At 38.7% G+C, this 12,850-nt stretch overlaps 1 protein-coding gene across 2 annotated transcripts in view; it reads left to right on the plus strand.

Annotated features, from left to right (window-relative positions):
* DPP6 (dipeptidyl peptidase like 6) overlaps positions 1-12,850 on the plus strand; it is a 422,729-nt gene that overhangs the window by 270,173 nt on the left and 139,706 nt on the right. For both annotated transcript variants that reach the window (XM_059819117.1, XM_059819118.1), the window contains exons 4-5: positions 2,808-2,902; positions 5,615-5,689. In XM_059819117.1, the coding sequence (XP_059675100.1) occupies positions 2,808-2,902; positions 5,615-5,689 (170 nt within the window). The remainder of the gene's footprint in view (positions 1-2,807; positions 2,903-5,614; positions 5,690-12,850) is intronic.

The following is a 12,850-nucleotide window of genomic DNA, read 5'->3' on the forward strand; positions in this document are numbered from 1 at the left end:
CCCCACAGGCTCATTAGATTAATATGCTGCTTCACCTGTGTACTGAACTTTGAGCTGAGTTTCATCACTAGTTTTTTCTGTAATTAGGAAATATCCTGAGAGGCTTACAATTATCCAACTGCTTTGCTGGCCATATTTAACATGTGATTTTTCTGTCTAGAACTTAACATGTAATTGGAAAACGTTCTGTGTTATTAGTAAAGCAGTAATCTTTTTCAAAATGTCTGATAATTATGCCTCTCAGCTTAGTTATTATTGTTATTTCTGGAATATCTGAAAATAAAAATTTGGACTGTGTACTTTCCTCATATAACAAACGATGCTTCAGCCTTAGCGGCCTAAGGATATAAATGGGCAAGGGGTGTAGGGAGCATTGACACCTTTTATTGTATCACCTGCTAAGTTGTTGACATAAAGGCATTTCTTCAGTATCTGGACACAGAAGCTGGAAGCTGAAGTTGTAAATAAGTCAGTGCTGGATCAGACCCCAGAGGTCATCTCTTCTGGTGCCTGGCCTGGGCAAGAGCAAATGCTTGGGGAAGATTTCAATAAGTGGGTGAATTTCTCAAGGTGATAATTCAGGATATGCTTCTAGTCCCTCACTATCTCAGGTTCAAGGGCTTTCTGAAAAGCATCTCCCCTCAAGACCCATAATCTGTGATGGATTTTTCTTCCATTTTTCTAATTCTTGTTTGGACCCAAATGCAATCCTGGCACCCACTCTACTCTGGGACTGTGACTTCACTTGTTACCTTCTGCATGAAGAAATAATCCCTTTTATTTGTCACTGGCTGGTGTTATTTAATGCCTCCTAATATTTATTTTGGAAAAGGTGGGGAATGAGAATTCATTATTTATCTTCTCCATGCTGCTTATGACTATTTTGACTTCTGTCCTAGTTCTGTTCAATCAGTTCTTTTCCAGGTTGAAGAATCTTAGTTTCTTCAATCATATGAAGCAATATTTTAAAGTCCTGAATATAATCAGGCATGCTTATGAAAATGGCATGCCCTTGGACAACACTCCAGAACTAATGACAAAATTTTAATACTGTCAAATCCAAACAGAAAGTCTTTTCACTGTTCTGGTCTCAACTACAAGTCTTAACCTAATTCAGATCCTGCATTTTTTATTCAGGACCAAAAGTGTTGATAAAATTTATTCCATAATTAAAAGAAAGAGACGCTTTGAGAACTTTGCCTATGAGTCTGAAGGGCTGCTGCTGTGATTTTGGACACTAAGAATCTTAAGTCTCTAAAATCTTGTTGTCTGGAGAGGATCATCCATATTGCAGCAACAGTTTGGCCTCACAGAATCTGATTCATCCAATCTCAGAAAAGATTTTTCCTTCCTACACTTATATGTAAAACTGTGATATGTAGGAGATGACTGTTTTTATTGATAGTAGTAAGTAGAGTGTAGAAGCTTTTCGTCTCCACTTTCAGAGCATTTTACAAAGATGGTTAATGACTGTCATCACCAGCTTAGAAATAAAAGATGACTGAAACATGGATAAGGAAGGAGTATACCAGGTCTATACACCAAAGTTTTGAAAGAACTGGGTCTTTGGACTCAGTGTTGTCTTCAGCAGGTTACCCCGAGCTGGGCAGTGCGCATCTGCTTGTGGTTACAATGAGTGGGGTCTGTGTTTTACGAAGCCGGTAGGATTTAAACTCACCTTTGAGTCATCCCAGAACAACTCATGGGTAATATTTAACCATTCATGTCTCCCTAACCCTTGTGGGGTGCACCACGGTAGCCACCCTGGGGTAGACATAGTGAAGGTAGGCAATGAGGAATTGTCTCCCTAGCTGAAACTGGAGGCAGAAGTTTGGTAGGATCCATCAGTTCTCAATCTTAGCCAGGTTGGAAAAAAACCCAAACAGTAACCCTACTCCTGTGTCAAGAAGAGCTGCTGAATCTTTTAATGGCAGTGTGCTTGGGACTTATGTTTTATTTGTGGGGCAGTGCATGTAAGCACTGATCAGACTTGAACTTCAGTTTATGACGTCTGACAATGTCACAACCTTTTATTGTTGTAATGGTTTTTCATCCTGAGCCTTTGACCTGCCACCCAACCCTCATTTGGAGTCTCTTTCACACATCTTTCCCAGTCTTTCTGTCAAGTAGGATTTGAGCTTTGAAAGCTGAAGACTGTCTCCCACCTGTGCAGCAGCTACTGTCGGGGACACTTGTCCTTGTCCATATGTAATGAATGCTGGGGTAATCCTGAAGTGCAATAGGAATAAGCTGCTTTGTCTTGTTCCATATGAAAATGGCAATTTCTTTGCATGCATCTCCTTCTGGTATTAGTTTGCAGGACAAATGGCAGAGCTGGAAGATCTGCACAATATTAGGTTCCAGAATCTCCTGTGTTAGAGAGTGATTTGCCTTTAACTTTCAGAGATTTTCTAGGCGTCTGGCTTATTAAACTCCTGCAGAGACTGAGGATCTTGGAAACCTTTAAGCATAAGGAATGCTTTTCAACCTTCTTTTTTTCTATGCTAACAATATAGCGAGCTGTGTCTGTATGTTCAAAACAGGGCACCCTCTTGCATTCAGCTCTGGGAAAGTGTGGCAGAATAAACATGTGGCAGAATAAACATGTGACAAATACTAACCATGTTGTTTAATGGCTAACCTGGAAGCCACTTTAACATCACAGCAATGATTGCATTAAAAAAAAATAGTCTGTGTTCTTTAGAGGGAAGTTCCCAGCAATCCTTTTGGTTCAAGCCCCTAATTGGGTTCTACACAAACAGACAATTTCAGATTTCCTTAATGTTCTTTTCTTTTCCTCCTTGCAGATAATGAATTCATTTATAGAAACCAGAATGGCACAGTGATTCTGAGGAATGTCGAAACTAACAATTCAACAATATTAATAGAAAACAAAAAAATTGTAAGTATTTTCTATAATGAGTAGCAGAATTTCACAGTTCTCCTGCAGTTGGATCAGTAAAGCAGAAAATGACTTGGGTTTCAGCCTCTCGTATTGTCAAGGAGAAGCAGTACACTAGTAATACTATGGGCTACGCCATGACTGATAATGTGAAATTGAACTCCAGCTTTTTTTATTATTCTGCAAGCTCAGTTTCTTTCATACTACAGGAAAGTATCATATAGATATTTGAAGCTAGTCTTGCATATCATATATAATTGAAAGATGCATAATTCTCATCTTTGCATGCTTAATAGAAAAGACAATTGATACAATTTACTGTCTGTTGGTAGCATTCTCCACATTCCTCCATGCAAATATTTATTTTTGAATTTGTGACTTTGCTGTTTTTTCTTGCCTAATGGTTGAAATGTAATTTCAGTGTTGTTTATGAATAGTGTTGATGAATGGAAATGGGTTGCATATGAGACAAACCCTAAGAAATTATTGGGAAAAGAAGTTAGTAGGTGGCTATGAAAATGAATGAAAAGAAAATAAATTCACAGCTGATACAAAGTATTATTTATAATGATAAAAGTGTTTTGTAGCATTGTTTTTTGTAGTAGTGGAAGCCAGCATTCTGTCAGAAGTTAGTACATTCAATGTCAGTGTTTTCAATATTTCCTGTAAGGAGTTAACTTCTGAAGTAAAATACACTTATGCTTGCTCCAACAATGAGATACGAACTACGTCATCCTGGTAAAATTGTCACTTATGCAGTGCCTGCCTAAGGTTTTGATTAACTTGAGGTGGTTTTGTTGTACTGTATCACTGCAAAACTACAAAAGCAGAGGATGGCTAACAGAGACTTGTCTTAATGACCCAAAATCTGCAGAAAACAGCTTTAGAAACTCAAAAGCTAAAAGTAATTCAACAAGAAAACTATAAAACCACATGCCAGGTTGATTTCATTTTGCAGTATGAGTGTAAGACTCATACAAAGCTCGAGTACAGTATTAATGCTTTTTTAATGAGACAAAGAATTTACCACTGAATTATTATTGCAGGACCCAACCTTAAACTTCACTTGCTGCCATTTATCCTTCAACCTTTACTACATCACATAAGCAATCCTCTTTTACCAGAGCATAACCCCTTTCTTTACAGTTCTTCTAAAGGAATGAGCTAGCTTCCTTTAATGTCAAGGTCAGTTGAAGTCAAACTGCTTCCATTTGGCCTCTGTTTATTCCCCTGGTTTTTAATTTTTACCATTTGTAAGAAAAGCACGGTGTTACAAGATAGTCCTTCTTTTTCATGCCATGGCCTTCCTACTGCCTGTTCTACCGTTGCTTCTCTGCTCTCTTGGTAAATAAATCTGCAGAACATCACCTCCACATTAATCCAAAAAGTCCTGATACAAGAGCTGCTGTTACACCTCATCCAAAGACAACAAGGAACGTTGTCTTTTTCCTCTTCATTCGCAGCCCGGGGTCAGAAAAACTTTTGCTACCTTGGCATATTTTCCTTTCTCCACGTTATTAATATAACAGTAAATAAAATCTGTCTTCATGCTGATGCTGCTGGCTCTCATGATCCCCTGGTACCCTCCATCCTGATCCACGCTGGCCCGTCAACCCATTAGGTTGCCCAGAGAGTTGGTAGATGCACCATCCCTGGAAACATTCAAGGTCGGGTTGGATGGGGCTCTGAGCAACCTGATCTAGTTGGAGATGTCCCTGCTTATTGCAGGGGGTTGGACTAAAGGTCTGTTCCAACACAAACCATTCTATGATTCTGTGACCAGTCCCCTCTGCCTTTGGCTATCCCTTGGGTTCCCCATGCACCACCTCCAGCCCCTCTGGCCTTGGGGAAGACTCCCCCAATGGGATGCTGTGCATTTCCCTGAAGGCCAAATTCCCCCTTCCAGTTAGGTCCTCAGGAATCTCTCAAGGACTTGCATCTAATTTGTTAGGTGGGAGGATGAGATTCAAAAGGCAGTGGATGAGTGGTGTGTTTGTGGCACCTCTCTTTGACCTTGCTGCGCCAACAATGTGTATAATGAAGCACACTGGAAAAGAGAAGGGATGTCTGCACTATGCAAATGATAAGTGAAGCAGGGAAAAGGTAATTCCTGAGAAGTCTAAGATATTTTGGCATCTCTTCTTGTTAGTAAGACTTACAGTGCAGCTTTTTGCAGAACCCAGGTCAGGGTACACCTGGAAGTCTGTATCACCACGGCATCCCAAAGACTTCTTTGACTGGGGAAAATTGGATAGGATTCCTCAGCATTGTCTTAATTGGGACAGGCAGTGGTGTCTCTTTATAATAACTTGCTCCAACAGGTATTTACTGTTTGTTATCTCCAGCACTTTGGCCAGTGACTGCAGGGAATGAGAGGGACTTAATACATTGTCATTTATCAGGGTTTCCTACTACCTGTTGCCCACAGCTGCCCCACCAGCCGCTGTGCAGTGGGTTTGTAAAGAAAATTCTGATTTTTTGAGATAGCTGCCTGGTCTGAGTCACAATGCAGTTATGCTTTCTCTTCTGGGAGCATATCTGTGCCCACATAACATTTGTGGGTTTTGAAAAGAGATGTGATATATTATTTTTCAAGACACTTAGTCTGGCAGTATTCTTCATCGTTAGAAAGATGGTCATAACAATTAGTTCTAGATGTCATTGGCTTTGAAACTGAAAAAGATTCATTTCAATGTTTGATTTATTTTCTAGGTCTCCTTAAAGGCTATTCGATATGAAGTGTCACCTGACCGGGAATATGCACTTTTTGCTTTTAATGTTGAACCAGTAAGTAAATAGATTCGATTTCAAAATACACAGCCAGTGGCTGGCTTTTTTTTTTTTTCACTTCTATGCCAGTAAGATGATATGTTAAATTAATTGCTTCCTATGAAACAAAGACAGACAACCCCTCACTTAGATGTTCTGAGAGCATGTCACACTGCCATCTAGCAGAGGAGAAAGGTATAGATTACACCATAGAGGAAACACTGTCATTGCCAGGATTTTATAGTCTTTGGGAGGAGGATTGTAAGGACATGTCTTTGCTACAAGGATTTCTATTCCTCTTCAGTGTAATTTTTTTTCCATGGTGCCTTTTTCAGTCACACTATAAATTTATTCCCAAGAACAAAAAGCAACTGCCAGTGTCTCCCACAACTGAAATGATACATTAATTATGGTGTCACTGTTCCCAGTGCTGTAGTTAGGGTTGAGCTATCACTTTCATTATAAATCCTTTTCTTCAGAGGGTTAGGTATAAATCATTTGTGAGAAATCACAGTTGGGTTACTACTAAATTTTAGATTACGGTGAATTTTCTACCCAACTTCAAAAGAGAAAAGTGTAATGAGTCATTTTAAAATGATAACTGAAGAATCAGATGCATGGGAAGCAGTTCTTGGGCATGAATAGTATTTATTTTCTTTTTAAATTCTGCTGATATAAGACCTGAAACGTTTGAATGATAGCTATGCTGTACTACTTGGATAAACTAGAAGCCCCATACATTTTGTTTCCATAATCTAGAATTGCACAAATTCCTCAAAATGAAAATAATTCATTCATCAGCAACTGTAATTCTTCTTCCATAAAATAAATCTACTTTCAGCTGCTAACCAGAAGAAATTTGTTGGTCCTTTAGGTAGCAGAGGTTGTGGCTCTGTTGCTCATCTGATTTCTCTGCTGTCATCTTTGGAGTTATTCCTGACTTACAGTGGTATAAAAGTCAGGAGAACGATGCCTGGTGTTAGAGAAAGTTCAAATAACACTGTATCAGAAACTTCAGGGGTAATTTGTAAAGACTTTTTGCTGGGAAAACATTGTTGGTGCAACTTCACTTACCCAAAGCTTAGCAGAGTTCTAGAGAGAGATGGATGTGGAAGTGTTAAGTCTAAATATAGGGAAGACAGCCTAATGGCCACTGAGCAAGCAAAGCCTTTGCCTGAAAGCCCCCTGCCTTGTGTGCCAGAGGTGTTTTGTAAAATTCAGTTCTTTTAGTGGAGATTGGCCTTTGGCTGTGGAAGCCCTGTGCTGACACTGCTCAGATGCGTTGTGCAAGCTGGAAGAGCCCCGAGTAGAGAGGGCTTACTCAGTTCCTCTGAGAACAAGAGAACAATTCCTGTAACAAGAGAAATTATAATGAGAGAAAAAAATTCATACCTAAAAGGCAGTAGTAAGAAATTCCTTTTTTATTCTCAACCTTTACCCATCAGAAGGGCTGCAAAGTTACAGGAGGCTTTTGCAGCCCAGACTTCGTGTTCCGCCTGCAGAGGAATGCAGGCAATGGAGGAAGAGGAGGATGGGGATGGAAAGGGATGGGCTAGATGCATTTCCTCCACATCTTCCTCTCTACTTTTCAGTGCTTGCAGATCTGGGGGTTTGGGGTACAGGCAAAACACTGGGGGTTTGGTGCTTTAGATGCCTGGCTGGAGAAAAGGGAGCAGCACACAGCCAGGTGCTCCCTTCCTCACACCATGTCTTCTTCCAGAAAGGAAAACCTGAGGTGGCAAGCTGGAAACATGACCTTTGGGAAGATTTCACAATATGGCTAGACATATATTTGGTGTAAGAGAAGCATTGCGAATTGTTCAAGTACTCATATAGGAGATTATGATAGCAAGGGTTCCTGAAATAATTTTCTGAAACAAAACAAAACAAAACTAAAACCCCTCCTTTTTCCTTAAAGATCCATGCTTATAAAGGAGACAAAGATTTTTTTTTTGAAGAAGCATACTAATAGAGAGGTGGTAAGATTCACTCTTGAATATTGCATCCTTAAGCCACGATGAGTGGCTCTTTGTTTATTAAAGTTGCAATAACTGTTAAATTACTTGTTCAGCTTTCTTCTCACTTGGTATGCAGACTGTGGCTACAAATAATTGCACGTTAGTTAGCTTTTCACATTTTCTGCATTTCAAACTGTATTCTTGGACAAAATTCAAATTACGCTGTTTTCTGCAACACAAGAAATTGATTAGCAAAGCCTTGGGCAGTTGTCCTTGTTGCAAAGTCAAAAGGAAATTTCAGGAAACGTATTGTCAAAGGACGCTTGTTTAAAGTTTAATTCTACAAATACTTTCAAAAAAGAAACTTCTTGAAACTATTGTGTACTTATTTTATAGGTGTCAGAAAGTGTTGCTTTATTTTTTGCCATTTAAAAGTGTGATGTGCTGCCTTTTAATTGTTTGTGAGTATAGATGTTTTCATCATCTTTTTACACGATACAGTTCTGCTGCATTTACATATGTATATAATATCTTAATATGCATCATATGAATTAATCATTTATCTGAATTCTGATATGAATGGATTCAGCCTCTATTTTTAACACCGGCTAGAAATAAACATCAGAATAGAAAAGCATAGTGTGTCACTCCAATGAAGTGAAATATTTTTAAGAAAAATGCTACAAAGTCATTTCCTGCCAGTAATAGCTTCCTCCTAAGGCTTTTCTATTTATTTGCACAGAAGCATCTCTGCTCAGTGTTGGGTCTGCGTAACGGCACTGACACCCACATTGGAATAACACAGCCCTGAACTGGCAGACACCTATTTTGCAAAGATATTGAGGCAACTAATGTGTGTTTTCCTGTTGTATCACTTCATCATCTTAGAGGATGATGAATTAAAGCATGTTCCTTAAAATATATTTCTCCCAGGAAGCTTGGCAGGCAGTTGCGAGACTGGCGTGGGTACATTGTGGCTAGTCAGGCTGTCAGGTTTCATTCTAAATGCTTTTTTGCAGTGCTTATATTTACAGAAGTTTAATCTTTCAGGCAGCAATATTCTGGGTAAGCCTTGTGCTAATAGGGAGCTTTTCTAACCTTGAACACAGAAGATTTGTTCTTTTTCTGGAAAGGTCATAGGGAAGGCGCCAGGCTTCTTTGTCTTTAAAATACTCTTGCAATTTTGCTATTGTTTGTTTGTTTTTTGTTTCTTTACACTAGAGCAAGGTCCAACCTGAGGCTGAAACCACAGGGTGAAGTTTTGGAAAGGTGCTGGGGAATAAATAGACCCATAGAGAAACTTTGATTTCAAATCATCCTTCCCCAAAACAAGTGTGTGGGGCTCTGGCTATAGAGTTCAGTAACCCCAAAACACATAGGCAAATCGGGGTTTAGCCACAGCATCTCAGCAGAAAGGGTGCAGAGGGTCAGGGCTGTCTCTGGTGGTGTCAGGTCAAAGCCATTCTTGCCCAGCACATGGCTCCACCAGCATTGCTGGACAAGCCTCACGGTCCCTGCACACCTCCCAGGGAGACACAGAGGTCTCTGGTGTTTGGGCTGGAATCACGTTTTTGGGTCTCCGTGGTCCCCAAAAGGGATTTCCTAAATAGCCAAGCGACAAACCACCTCTTAAATTCAGTAGCGTTTCTGCGACTGGGAGACTGATGGGGTAAGAATAATGACGAGTAACCAAACCCCACGGGCTTGTGTAGCTTTCTGTCATCGTGGGAGTTAGTTAGCCAGTGGAGTTTGTGTAATGGTGACAAAAGAAATAGAGCAAAGTAAATGAGAAGAAAAGTGGTTTTCTTGAGTGACATGGTGAGACATTACATAGAGAATATTTAATTGCCTTTATTATGAATAGCTGTCATTGTAAGGCAAGAGAAGAAACAAAGTGGCCGAGATTCTTCTAAAAGCTATTTGTTCTTCATTTCCAATTTACCAGTCCATTACTGTGTTTGAGCTAGTTAAGAGCAATTACACACAGGAAATCCTGACTGATTAATATGGACCAAACTGCTAAGTCTTCTGATCAACAATTAGGGCTTAGAGGCTTTTATAGCTGATACAACAGAAGCTATTACCCATTTTTCAGTTAAAGGAATGCATTTTTATAATGCTGAAAGCTGCAAAGAATTAATCATCGTTGTAATTAGAACAGGTCCAACTATTTTTTTTTTTTGGAGTAGTTTATGTGGTGAGTTTAGTATCTCTTTTCTCCCTGCCTGTTGCCATAGATCTCATGGGAGTGGTGGGACCAATGAGACCTCAGAAAGACATAGTCCAAACCCTGAGCTTCGTATTTAGAGCATGAATAAAGTAAAAAACCATTATTTATAGATAGCAGCATATGATTATTGTTGTTGTTACTATTTTTTACTATTTGTCCAAGTCTGGTTGTTATGTGGAATGAACAGGTTTTGTGCTTATGGCTCCAATTACAACCTCATACTGCTTTAATTAGTTATGTAAAAATTAAAATAATATAACGCATGTTATTTCCAAAACACTAATGGGTATAAATATTAATGAATCCTCACAACGTCCTTTGGAGTTCAGTGAGAACTATTATTATGATAAATATGCCTTTGAAAATTAGACACTGTCATAACTATCATCAGTAATACTGCTAATATTGTAGTTATGGTATTTATTACTTAATTGAAATGGATTTACCAGTTCTAGAAATAGGTTTGCATAAACCTGTTTTCTTTCTGTGGCAATAAATATATATCAAATTTACTCTTTTCATTCCCACCCAATGTTGTTTTCAGGAACAATGAAAATGTATAGTGATTACACTATGTAAAGTGAGCACAGTTAGAGTAGTTGTATCATAAAATAATGCTGCCTGGTTTAGTGATTCGTTTAATTTTTGGTGTTTGTTGTAAAGCAGTAGAATTTTTGAGTGGGGCATTTTGAGGGAAAAAGCTTATACTTATAGTTTTCATATCCTTTTTTTCATATGAATGCAGTTTTGAATCTTCATTGCTCATAAACCAGGACTCCTGCTCTATTGTAAAGCTGCACAATATAAGGGCAGTGTTGACTATTATCAAAGGCTAGTGGCTAAAACTATTTTCCCAACATTTTCAAGCCGAAAGCACTGTAACTTTGTTTACTTATGAGAATTAGTTACCCATTATTAGGATAAATAACTGTAGTTTCACTTCCTACAGAAAAAGAAGAAAAAAATCCACCCTAATAATGTAAAGTTTATATTAGTTAAAATGTTTTTCTGTTATTATATCTGTGCATGTGTGTATCTTCAAGCAAAGTATCTTCTCTTTTCTCAGTTCACTGGAGGACTGTAGTTCTTCAGTGCTTCTGTAATGAGCAGAAGTCAAGTCATTAATGAATTAGTGGAACCACATAGACCAGCCAGTCATCAAGTCTGATGATTTGCTAAATCTTGGGTCTTTTTCATGAAAACAGCGTCTTCAGTTGCTTCCCATAGAATAAATATTACTAATACCATTCAGCTAATATTTAATACTTCAGTTAAATGCTCACAACTTCTGAAACTCGCAACGTTTTTATGAGCATGCCTGTGTGGGGTTTTAGCAACGTGATTCTGGGGCGCCAGGGCTGAAAGTGGGGGGCCTTCTTTTTTCTCCCTCTTCTTACATATTCTTATGTCGTGGTTTGAGTCATATTATTTTAACAGCCAAAATCAGTAGAGTAAATATCCTTTTTCTAATAATGTGCTTTTTATCCTATTTGTAGTGATAAGGAGAACAGAAGTGCTCCAGCTACATTTACATAACAAAAGCTAAGGCTTGTGTGTCCAGAAGTATTGTATTAATAAGAAAGTACTGAGAACATAGGGGAGGTTAATTTTCTGGGTGATAGTTTACTTTGGATTTGAAACTGAAGCAGCAGCTATTATTTGACAAAATTTAGAGGCAATAATTTATTTCAAAAGGAGAGTGTTGTGGGTTTTTTTTAATTATGAATCTGGTCTACCTAAAATACCCTTTGTGAAAGACTGACTATCTTTTCTAATCTCAAAACCACCATGAATAAATTCCCTAATCTGCCTTTTTCAATGCGGGTTGAACAGCAACAAGATAGACAAAAGAAGATTTTCAAAGGCGTCAGAGAAGGTTGATTCAAAAACGTTTCTACACTTCCATTTGCTTTTCTGTCAGATCTGGAGGTGTGCAGCTCACCCAGGACGCCAGCACTTCACAGTCACCTTGCATTAAATAAACCAAAGCGGCTACTAAACAAAGTCTGAGCAATAGGAGATTTTCCTACTGATGAATCTCAGTTCAGGCAGAAGTAGCAATATCTCTGTCAGACATAATGACATACTGAGTTTTTCTGTCGTGTGTTGGTATCAGTAATTGGTTCAGCCTAATTAATATTTGATATCTGCAGTGGCACAGAGAGAGAGGGACGTTTGCCACACAACTCTAGAGGGATTTAAGGGTTTTCAAAACTCTATTACAGCGTTGTGCAAACACTGTCTTCTCAGGTGTCCTCAGTTGTGCATTTGACAGCAGAGCCCTTTTGATCACAATTTTTTTTCTGCTGCACATGCTTACAAAATTAAAAATTCTTGCTATGGGAGGGTGGATAACCATTTTAATTGAGTAAACATGTTATCAGGTGGTGGGAATATTTGTTCTTACTGCTCAGCAGTCATTGCTCTGTCCAATTTCTGTCACATTGTGTGTTTAGAATAAAAATTTTTGGATGCAGACACAGGATGGTGGAACAATAACTGGTGACAAATTTAATCCTAGACCTCCCTTTTGAAGGAGAAATTACAGAAACTAATTTCATGTTGGTAACTTTCAGAACCAATTTTGGACTAACACAGGGGAAGAAAAGAGGTCAAACCTATTCTTTATTTTATTTGTTTTGGAGGAGCGTCATGTTTCATCTCAAAGCCCTACAAAGCTCCAGCAGAAAATGTGTTCCTTTATGTAGCCTTATTCTTTGCTCTTAGCAGCAATCCTTCTGCTTTGGCACAGCCCCATTTAATTACAGAAAAAATTCCAGCTTAAACAAGAAGGTAGAGTGGGGTTGGGCACTCAAATACATGAACTGCAGGGACATTTTGGTAGTTAAGTTCCTTGGGCCATGGAGCAAGGAGTTCCTAGTTAAAATTAAAGGTCTGTCATTGTAACTCCGGGTAGAAGCAGCAACAAAAAATGAGGAGTGAAATGACATATCGCAAATCTGCATACTTTTTCTTTATTTTCCATTCTTA

The sequence above is a fragment of the Gavia stellata genome, chromosome 6 (genome assembly GCF_030936135.1).
Source record: "Gavia stellata isolate bGavSte3 chromosome 6, bGavSte3.hap2, whole genome shotgun sequence".
NCBI classification, from domain to species: Eukaryota; Metazoa; Chordata; class Aves; order Gaviiformes; family Gaviidae; genus Gavia; species Gavia stellata.